A 12,151-nucleotide genomic window follows, 5' to 3' on the forward strand; every position below is an offset into this window, starting at 1 on the left:
ACATGTTTGTCTAAACAGTTTGCTTTTTGTGGCCTTTAGTTCATTAGAAACTCAAGCGGAAAATATCTCTAGAAAATTAGGATGATTATCTCAAAGAAATATTTGAGTGTGTATTGGACAAAGAATATTACTGCATATCAGAACATCTATCAACACAGGATAATTTTATTACTGAATTTTGCAAAGCAGAGAAATTAGTTACAAAATAATTTAATACATCTTTTAATATAGTAATCTAATACTGATGATGAGCTATTAGAAAAGCTTCAACCATGCTTAAAATTATTATTTTAAGTGGAGCCATTAAAAAAAATTCCAGTAGGCCTGTCTTTTTAAAAAAAGTCACATGGCCTTTTTGAGGTCCAGGGGTCCTTGTTCTCTCATCATCTGACTGCCTGGTCTAAGGTAGCTGAGACCCTGTTTCTGAAGTTGTGAGATGACTCCATGTGACTATGGGCATGCCTAAAATACTAGTGCTGTGTTATGGAACATGTTGACAACACTAAAGACTCCTTGATTGCAGAAATTAGGTTCACAAAGAATCTTAACTGTCACATAGCAACCCCCTTCTATTGTAACAATCAGACAGTAAGGCCTAGAGGAGCAAAGCACAGTTTTTAGTTTTTTGCTGTTGGCTGATTTTTAGTGAAACACAAGTGCAAGGCCAGCTGAGGAGTACGCAACTGAGTAGGCCTGTTTTACCTACTACTTTAGTGCTAATTTGGTTTCTGTGGATTTAAAATATCTAATTGTAAAATAATTCAAGTCAGTATTTTTTTATATTGTATATTATGCGATTTCCACAATAATACGGTTATAACAAAATGTTAATAAAAGCAGCAATTTGAGTACCTTATCAGGTATTTTATATATTTTCTCTCACCCTAAATAAAAACCTGGAGCTAGAAACCAAGAATCTTAGCATTGGTTTATTAAGACTATCCAGACTTCTGGCAATAAATGATGAAGCTGTGGAATTGCATAATGATAATTAAACATTTGTATTTTGAATGTCAATCTTGACTCAGATTTTAAATTTGGACCATCTAATATATTTATGACTACATAAAATACTTGAAAACTATTTCCTATAGCACACACATATTTTTATAATGCAGACACCCAATTATTTTCATTTTTAGAACATGAGTGATCCTCAGTGCCTTCTTTTTTATTACCTTTGCCAGGAAAAAACATTTGAACAAGACATTTTATGAAGGAAGTGTTTTTATTGAAATTAAAAGTTTCTGTTTATTCAACTCCAAAATTAATAGGAAAGTGATTGGTGGTGGATTTGTAAGGAAAATCATATTTCATATGCTTTTGAAAATAATAATGCATTAAATCACATTCTATAACATAATTTCTAAAGTCTATTTTCTGACATATGCCTATAAGAAATTTTAAAATGGATAAAAATAGAGATCACAAAGATAACCTTCATATAGAAAACTTACCAAGAAATAGGCTTAAAAACAGGAATTATTGAAAAATAATAGTATAACACTCGCATGAAAGACATTACAGGGCATATTTTCATAAACAACCATTTAAAATGTAAATTAGAAAGTGTTAGAAGAATTCAAAAAATGTTCCATCATGATAAATTCAAGCTGACTAGCATAGCTGTATTGTGCCTTTAGGAAACTTTTGTTTCTACATTTGACTGTATATTATCACCTACAGACTTTGTTGGACATACAGATTATTGGGACAGCCAAAAAGCTAATGAGCAGGAATCTCTGCAATTGAAGTCTAGAAAACTGGGTCTCCGCAATCCCTCCCAGTGGTTCCAAGACTGGTGTTATGTGCACAACAATGCAGGAAACATTACCCACATAGAATGATGGTAATTTTAGAACTTGTTGCCAGCTTTTATGATGGACTAGTGCTATAGGAAGACAGTTAAGTTTAAATTGTTCAAATGTGTCATTTTATATTAAAAGCAATATCCAAATGTGAAGTAGCTTTGCTCAGAATAGCACTATATCTCTAATTACAGGCTTAAGGAGACAATCATACTTACAAGACATAAGAAATAGGCTTTAATCTTATATATCAGGTACTTAACTTTTTAAGGATAAAAGGCAAGAGAGACAGCAGTTAAAGTATCTATTTAATTGCGAGGCCTTACAGCTACTCAAGCACATAGGATATGTACACCCAGAATCATTATATCAGGTAACACAAAAGAAAAATCTCTGAGGTGGGAAAGACAGATTTGTGTTACAGCATCATTACCCACACCCCACACTGCCACCACCAGAAACCAAAAACCTTTCTAAAGGCTTTCCTCCTTCCTCTCACTCATACCCACCCACTCATGCACACACTGATCCGGTGAACTAGCTAACCCTCATGTCCTTGTCATCCTGTGTTTAACAATAAATCTTTTAATTGCTCATTCCAATTTATATTTAAACCACTGCTCTGCAGGTGGATGGGCTGTGGTATGCCCATTTCTATGATGTGCTCTTGGGCCATTCTATATGCTGCCCATGATTAAATCTGTTCCTTCGTCCAATGAGATCTATTCTAGGGGCCCAAACTGATATAAACATGCCTTGTTCCAAGCCATTAATAGTATTTTAAGCTGTGGTTTTTGTTACAGTGTAAAACAAAGCCCAAGATGGACTAGCTGTCTATTTCTGCCCAAATCCATTAAATCCTCCAGAAACCATGGGCAAAGACCATGCAGCCCATCTGCCAGCTATGTGTTAGTTCCTGTCATTGGGAAACTCAACCCAGTGGCAATTTCTGAGCAATTTTTTCTCATGTCAACATTCAAGACAAGCTCTCACCACACCAATGGCTTCATCGAGCAACAGAAGGACATGTCACAGTACTGTCCATTGCTGCATGGCCTGGACACCACCATGGTTACATCCATGGCCAGTCCAAGACATCTGCCTTGGCACTCTAGTCCCCTTCTGAAGCAGCAACTTGGTGGACATTACATGACCTAATTTAATCTCACCCTGGAATTTTTATAAGAAATTGTATCTACTACCCTGGGATGTTCTTAATTGGCCATTTAACAAGCACCCATTTGCCTGACCATAAGGCAAGGCCATGGCTTGGGCCCAGGAGTCTTTGAGTATCAAGGGCCAATTATTGGATATTGCCATATATGCTATTCTCAAGTCATCCTAACGTGTAGACGTACCTTGCTTTCTTTAGCTATAGTCATTTGCTGCACCGTGGGTATGGTTTGAGTCCTGACCTTCTAAATGAGGGTTTCCATCGGTGAACAAAGTGGCCTGTTTTGCATCCATGAGATGAGAATCATGAGGTTCAGGCCACTCTGGTGGCTCAACCGGAGACTGTATCACTGATCCCTCGTCAGGCTATCTTTTCATGAATACGATGTACTTTGCCCTGAGGTACCCCCTGTAGCTTATTCCTGAATATACCATTTTGATTTTCTCAGGAACTTAGATTGGAATGCCTTTTTGACATCACCTATGATATGGTAGGTATCTTAGGCCTAAATATAGTCTGATGCCCATTAGAGTCCTTCGGGGAGCTGCTTCTACCAGAGCACAAGAGAATGCCAGTAGCTATCATTCAAATAGCTATACCTGCTCGCAGCTTCAGAGTTGTCTAGTTTGGAATCCTAGCAGCAACCTTAGGGAGCCACTATTGAGCTTTTCCAGAAAATCTAGTCTACGTGTGTTTTAGTAGCAGATAACTTTGCAGTTGATGAATTTTAAGGACTCAGAAAAGCAGCTTGGGCCATTGGCTGCCTTACAACTCTCACGGTTTGATCCTGTATCCCTTTCCAATGCAGTTTGTCTTCCAGTCACTTGATATAGTGTGGCCAGCAGAAATACGAAATGTCTCTGCCAGATTTCAAATAGTGCTGCAAGTTGTTTTTCTCATAGTGGGATCCAGAAGAGACAGCACTTTGCACTTTATTGTTTGCGAATTGTCTCTAGCAGTTTGCCCAAGTTATCGCCCAGGTTATAGAAACTGGGCCCTGAATTTTTTCTGGATTAGTTAGCTACCTTTACTTAGTCACATGGCCACTACAGTTTCCAAATCCTCCCTTGACTTTCTCCTCAGAGAGGAAAACTATCATTTATCATTAACCAACTTTTGACAGTGATCTGGACCAAATCGTTTCCAACGAGGTTGTGGCAATATGCTGGAGAATTCAGGTTTTTTTAAGGGATGACAGTAAGGTGATGGTTGGGTCTACCCCACAAAAAGACACCCTGTGTTTTACTTTGGGTGGGGAGGGATTAAAAGGAAAGGCTTAGTCGAGTCTGTCAAAGCATCCCGGCCTCCTTTGTCCTTCTGAAACTCTTGAAGGGTTTTCATGGTATTCATTGTGGTGGAGGCTGTTGGGGTCTTCAGCTGTCATCCTGCAGGACCCAATTAGTTTTATCATAGGCCAGACAGGACTTTTCTAGAGAAAATTAATGAGGGACTAGCACCCCTGCTGCCACCATTTACTTAATTAGAGCTGAGTTTCCTTCATCTGCCTGGAATCTTATACTGTTTAATAGTTACTACCGAGGAAGGGTTAGGCAATTCTAAGGGCTCTCATTTTAGTACATCCAATTATAACTGGGCTAAGGAACAACTGTCCCAGATTAGGCTCAAGCCAGAAATGGCAAGATCATTCATTCATGTGTCATATTCTTTCAGATTATACATTTAGCCAAAGGTGATGCCACCTACTGGATATATCTTAGTCCCTTATTTTCTTATCTGGAGTCTTTACTATGACCGTTATACCTACTACTACAGCATCACTTTGCCTCTTTTTCTGCTCCAAAAGCTTCTCTTTTGCTCTTAATATTGTCTTCTCATTCCTCAGCAGTATTACTGTACATCGTGCATTGGCATCCAGTAATCCCAAAAAGCTGTGCTCACCACCCCCTGGCTATTCAACTTTAAGCATAGCATAGCCTTGGAACCCCATTCAGAACTGGGCAAGGAGATCCTGGCCTTCAAGTCAAATAGTCTTTGTTTCAACTGCCTTGACGGATGGAGTAAATTCAGCAACCCATATCAGTGCCTTTTGTTTCCATTCCCCATTGGCATCATTGGATTTAACTTCTGAGATGAAAGCAACACATTTAACAGGGGTCCTTAAGGGGAAGCAGCTGCCGGAACTGGAACAGATTTCCTTCCTCTCAGCTGGTGATAATGTGCCAGGAAATCTTTCAGAGGAATTCTGTCAATTTTCTTCTGTGTCTTAAAAGCTACCTAAAGAAAGCTAATAGATTCACCTCTGGCCATGACCTTTCTTCTGAATAGACCAGATATTTTTTTCCCACCAGTAACACCTAGCATGGCAACTGCAAGAACAAATATACCCATGAATTAAATATACCCTCCTGCCTTCCCCAAAGAGAGCCACATGGGGAACCCATGCCTAATCACTGTGTCTACCAGAGTTTAGGTCAAAGGATAAGGTCTGGGTAGGCTTATCTTTAATTATTGGATGGCCAGCACAGGTTTGCCATGCCCCCCTTAACATAGCTACTTCTTCTAAAGGGCTGTTCCGTTTCACAGCAGTAGAGAACCAAGCAGCTTCCTTTTTCAGTATAGATTAAATAGCACCCTGGGCTCTACCCCACTCCCAAAGGCTCATTGATTATATGCCTGCCAGTAATTCCTGAATAGCAATGCTACAGCAAGTTAGGAGTTAGCATTCACGCCAACATTGCTTTTCATGCTACAGCATGTAAAAAAAAATTATCGGTTCCTAGGTCAATCAACCTTAAGATCCTGGAAAGCATGGAGACTCAACTCTTTAATATTGCTTTTTTTCAGTATGGTAGCTATAAGCCACATGTGGCTATCGGGCCCTAGAAATATGTAGTCTGAACTGAAGTATGTTAAAATATGTACTGACTTCAAGGACTTAGTATGAAATAAAGAATATAAAATATCTTTATATCTCTAATTTTTACTTTCACTAAATGTTTAAATGATACTTAGGACATGTTGAGTTAAAGAAAATGTATTATTAAAATTAGTTGTGCCTGTTTCTTTTAACTTGTTAAGCTGTTGTTAATATAAAATTTAAATTTAAAATTACACACAGGGCTTTTGCTTGTGGCTCAAATTATATTTATATCTGACAGGGCTGCACAATAGTTACTGGTTTCCACTGACATTTGCCTGGGGTTACAGAGATTAAGTGTAATGTCCTTTTAAGTCTCAGCTGGACTTTTGTTTTCATCCTGAGCACAGGCCATGAAGCTACTTGCTTTACTTGCTCTCATTTTTCTTTGCCCCAAGTGGTTTTAGTTTCACAGCTAATCAATTAATAGGAGGCAAGGAATTAATTGAATCTTGGGCCACTTTCCCCTTAGTTTTATTACCCCGGTTTCCTTTAGTTTTATCTCACTGATCACCCATCTGTCAATTTAACAAGTGGTAAGTCTGTCATTCATATTTCAATAGGAAGATTTATCCCCAATTATTTTCCACGGTGCTTTTGCCACCTCAAATCCAGGGCAGGTCAGTATCGTGTTCTCATCAGAATTCCCTCCCAGAACTTTTGGCTGTATTGAGTCTGAAATGATCTGAAAGCCTGGTGAGTCAGCTTCTGTCACCACTGCTGAGATTTGGGGTTCTCTCTGTCAGTCAGACCCTTCAGGCACAATAGGCTTTAACCTAATATAACGTTTATTCAGTCCTACAGGAGCATGGGAGGCAGGCGCCACATCAGACATAGCATCTTCATCTCATTGGGAGGCCTGGTAGTTACTTGAGAGCACAGCTTCCTTGCCCCTCACCCACACAGATGTGTAGACACAGCTGCCATAGACAAAAGTCAAGCCATATGTGATTATCTTGACACAGAGAAGCCACAGCCCTTTTCCCCGCCAAATTTGTATAGCGTCTGGTCACGTAGGCCCAAGACTTTCAGGCTACTGCATGGCTTTCCCAATTCAGGTGTCCTCCTTCGCAGTAATTGAAGCAAACTCTACATTCTCCATTTAGCTCAACTCTATTATTTTCAAGGAAGTGATGCTGGAAGAAATCAGAAGTCATTCTCAGCAGTTCTGAAACAGCCCATACCTGATGTTAACCCTTTATTCATTGTCAGTTGTGTGGGAAGATATAGTTGAGAAAAGTACAGTTGTTTACTAAATATGTTAAATATTAAAAGGATCGTCTCTGTTTTGAGGTCTGGGGGTCTCTAAAGGTTTGAAAATAACAAGTTCTTCTGGACAGATGGTTAGAAAGATAGTCAATGGAGGAAGATGATTAAAAGGTGTAAACTTCCAGTTATAAATAAGCACTAGGCATGTAATATACAACGTGATAACTAGTTAACACTGCCATGTGGTATACAAGGGAGTAGATCCTAAGAGTTCTCATCACAAGGAGAAATTTTTTCTTTTTATTTTATCTATGAGATAATGAATGTTAACTAAATCTATTATAATCATTTCACACTATATGTAAATCAAACCATCATGTGGTACAACTTCAACTTACGCAGTGATATATATCAATTATTTCTCAATAAAATGGGAAAAAGTTGTCAATGGATACTACTTTTCTAAACACAGCAGCTAGAATCCTAAAATCTGAGCAATTTGTAATTAATCTCTCAATTGGTTCAACTAATAGATCAACACCTCATTGTAATTGTTCATTGAGAATATATCTTTTGTCTTATTTTGAGATGGATTTTTTTATTTTTAAACACATGGGTGGATGTGGTTTAAAAGGTTAATTTATACTTCAGCATCCCGCTGGTTTGCACACAAAAACTGTACAAATTACCCAGGTGACCTAAGTTTTCCTTCTGGAATGCAACACCAGCAGAATTTACTAAATTATAAGGATATTATTTCAGCACTTACTTAAGAACAGTTTAATTCTTGGTATATTCACTGTTTTTTATGATATAGAAAATTCAAAGCAAACAATAATTTAACCTTAAAATTTCCACAGAAGCTAAAAAAATTGCCAGTATAAATAAACATTCTTATTAAAGACTGTCAGAAAATCAATTTTCAATTTTTTTTCAAGATTACAAAAGTAGTTACATGTAATTTGGATCATCAGCTTTTATGTTGTACTTGTTTTCTCAAAATTCAATTGCTTATACATCTTACAGTTGAGATATTTTCCAATAATTGTGTTTTTGTTTTCAGGTGAAATTGCCTTTATAATTCACCAGAAACCTATTTTATACATTAATATATCAACTTCTTTTGCATATTAATATATTGACTTTGATCATCTTCTCATTCTTAGAATACATTTTAATTTCTATTTTTTACTTTTATATTTTGTAACATGCTGTTCATTGAAATTTTATTTTCACAAACCTAATACAATTTTTCAAGAGCTTCAGCACTTACTTTTATCTCTTATATAACCATCAAAAATTACTTCCATAGGAGGAGAGCTATAACAAATTAATAAAATGTCAATTTTTAAACTTCCAATTTTAGTAACAAAAGAATCCAATTAATTGGTAGTCATCTACTATTACATTCTAAATAAATTTGTTAAATTATTTATTAATGAATTTTATTATAAATTATTAAATATATTTTCCTATCATAAAAATTTTTAACATATTTTTATTAAATATTTTTTTTAAATTTTGGTTTTCTTTTTGGTACATACATAGAGAATTCCCTTCAATTTGCAACATTTAAGAAAAAAGTAACAATATTTTTAGAACATAATAATTTATAATTTTCTTTAACATGAAATAAACTTTAGCTGAATTTTATTCATAATATCTTCTAAACCAATGCACTTGAAAAGTAATTGTATATAAATCAAAATATATAACTATCTTGTAGTCTTCCAAATGGATTAGCATAAGACATAGAAGTAGCATTAAGTGAGGATAACAAAAAACAAGCAGTGTTATTGAGTTAGACTGTACAACAAAGTAACATAAAATTATGGAAATTAGCTCTAAAAAGTTTGCCTCAATGAAAAAGAAAAATTCAGTCAATGATCATTGTATTTTCCCCTTTGACATCATAGTTCATGAACAAAAATGACATACTATTCAAATAGATTTTTTCTTGCTCAGTTAATTCAGATATTCTAGCAATATGTAGACAATACCAGAATGTTTAGTTTTTTTCATTAAAACATATCATTTGAGAGTTTCGTATTTCTTAATGGATACATCTATATGATATAGCAGGATAAATCAATAAAATGAAGAAAAAAAGCACTCATCTTTATTTGAATTATCCTATAAAAATGTTAACATTTATCATAATAAAGCTTAAGTTATGATTCTGAAATGTGTTATATATGCTCTATTCCATGACTGAAGTGTTTTCTTATGTTTTTCTCATGACAGGATGATGAGATAAGGGAAAGTCGATTCAGCTTCACAGCCTATGGAATGGGACCATGTCTGCAAACAAAAGATGGCGTGACTCCCAAGGGCCCAAACCACCCTGTCCAGGGAACTCCGAGGAGCCCTGATGAAATGAGGAAGGTCTTTATCGACAGGGCCAAAAAGATTGACACAATCTCCCGAGCCTGCTTCCCATTAGCCTTTTTGATTTTTAATATTTTCTACTGGGTTATCTATAAAATTCTTAGGCATGAGGATATTCACCATCAATAAGATTAAGTCTGCAGGGGCATGCAAGTATAAAACAGTCAACTCAAAAGGGAGTGTCTTTGCCATAGGGGTGTGTGTGTGTATATGTGTGTGTGTGTGGTGTACACTGATGACCATTGTATTAAAACAGCATAAGGAAAGGTATTATTATGAATTGCTATGCAAAGTCATGAGACAGATTAAGATTCCTTTAATGGATACAAAATATATATTATGCATATTCTATTTCATATTAATTTAAGATTATCTGCTCTTTCACAGTAAATTACATAAGTGGAAGTATTACTACCAATGTGTTTGTATGTTATATAATATCACATAGTACATGTGAAAACTACTTTAGATTCCTTGATTTTTAATTCAATATTAAATCTTACAAAAGTAAAATTTGCACAATAAACTTTATATAAAAAAAGAGAGAAATGTTGAAGATAAAAAAAGTCAATAGCCTGAGGCTTTAAAATATTTTCTTATAGTTACAAAATAGAAAAGTAATTAGTTAATTCAGTGGAAAACTTACTCAATAGGAATAGATAATTGTATGTACAAATACTATCAGATCCATTTATGTTATAACAATAAAATAAAAAAACTTTTATTCAATACTAAATTTAATTTTTTAGAATATTAAATTTCCCTCTTTGGAAATTTAAAGTAAATGGCTTAAGAGATCATAATATATAAAAAAATCTACTTTTCTTAACTTTCTATGCCTATGAATAAAGGTGGAAATACTGAAAACAACATCATTGTGTTTAAATAAGTGTTATAGCTATGTATTTTTAATTATTGCCAAACACTGAAAAATTCAAGGCAGTACCCTTGTTTTCTTAGATTTTTAATAGCTGCTTAATTGTACATAATTATGTTTAATGTTTTGGTATAATTAAACAAAGTTTAGTAAGACTTTTATATTTTAGCTTAGAATGAGACTTTAAAATTCAGTGGAATTATAATGCATTTTGATAAAAATGAATTTAATGAAAACAAAAATGGATTTATGAAAGATTTTTAATAAGAACAGTTTCCCATCAAAGTTATATTAGTTCAAACTCCTAACTCCAAACATAAGGAGAACAATCTTAATTTTAAATTATATAAATAAGTCATTTCTATAAAGTAAGAATTGATTGTTTTTATATTTCTGAATCCAATGTTCAATATATAAGCCATTCACTAGATGTGAATAATTTTAAATAAAATTTTTTCTTAAAACTTATCAACAACCCCATGGAATTATTTCAAGTACAATGGGGCATTAATTCATTTTGTGCAGAATATGTGATAGAGTTCTTGGCTAAATTGAACCAAACTTTCTTTTTCAATGCTGCTTTTTTTTGCATTATTTTTATCATGAATGTTGTATTTTTAAAAAGCCCTAGAATACTTTTTAGATATTTGTAATTATTGGTCAGATTCTCTAAGTGTACTCAACTATTGAAAGAGAAAGGTTTAAACATTAAAAAAAATGATTTAAGTTTAACCCACATTTAAGAAGGATGCATAAGTCAATTCTTTAACCAGATTGTGATATTTTCTGACCATTAACCATCTCAAACTAAAAGCAAGAACTGCCATTTAAAGATAAAAATTTCTCAGTGTTATTGAACTTTGGTCTATCCAATTGCAGTTTTTAAAAATAACTTTTATAAAATAATGTATGTTCAGCAATTTTTGCCAGTGAAAGACCAAATTTCCCTTCTTTATAAAAATTTAAAACACTGTTAGGGAAAAAAAAATCATCATGTTTGTCATTAAATGTAAATGTCACAACTGAGGGAAGTGATTACCATGTACTTTACTGAATATAAAAATACTAGCCATGAGACAACTTGTCAATAGGGGTGTTGACATGGTATAAATCTCTCTACTTCTGAAGTTTTATACTTTGCTTATGTATGTATACTTATCATTTTCTTACTACAGAAAAAAAATATTCCGACAGCCTTCACTCATACGGCAAGAGTGACAAGGCAAATATGGCTGAATCCAAAATATTTAAAAGAAGGTATCACTTCTGATAAACACACATAAATCCTTTAAAACTGGAAAACTACATCATAGTTAGAATCCTGAGGTGGTATTTGCCTCAGTGAGCTCTGTGTCAAATCCTGATATTTCAAATTAAATCAAACAGAAAACTATTAATAATGAAAAAATCAAAATGTATACATATACACTAACTACCCATGTGTAAGTTATAATTCTAATATAGACATTCTGGAATACTTTTAAATAACCACATTAGAAAGCTTATAATTTTTATACAGTATATGAAGTTTATTTCACTTTTTAAAATTGTTATGTATCTCAACCATTGAACTATATGGTTCTATAGTATAAAAATTTTTAGGAAACCTTGTACCTTAGCATATGTGTGCGTCTTTCTTTTTCTTTCTCAACCATTAGAATTGGAGTTCACTATAATGGAGACCTAGAACTTTTTTTATTATTTAAAATAGATTCCAGAAAGAAACTATTGAAGCAAGAAAGCCACAGTTTTTAAAACTTCAACCTTTTCGGCTGTTTCGCTATGACAGTCCCCTGAATTGCCTGTCCAACTCCTAG

General features: G+C 34.4%; 1 protein-coding gene across 2 annotated transcripts in view; it reads left to right on the forward strand.

Annotated features, from left to right (window-relative positions):
* Positions 1 to 9,646, forward strand: part of GLRA3 (glycine receptor alpha 3) — a 133,544-nt gene extending 123,898 nt beyond the window's left edge. For both annotated transcript variants that reach the window (XM_011360250.1, XM_011360251.1), the window contains one exon: positions 9,314 to 9,646. In XM_011360250.1, the coding sequence (XP_011358552.1) occupies positions 9,314 to 9,586 (273 nt within the window). In that variant the 3' untranslated portion in view covers positions 9,587 to 9,646. The remainder of the gene's footprint in view (positions 1 to 9,313) is intronic.
* Positions 9,647 to 12,151: the final 2,505 nt, after the last annotated feature.

Source organism: Pteropus vampyrus, unplaced genomic scaffold (assembly GCF_000151845.1).
Source record: "Pteropus vampyrus isolate Shadow unplaced genomic scaffold, Pvam_2.0 Scaffold53, whole genome shotgun sequence".
Lineage (NCBI taxonomy): Eukaryota > Metazoa > Chordata > Mammalia > Chiroptera > Pteropodidae > Pteropus > Pteropus vampyrus.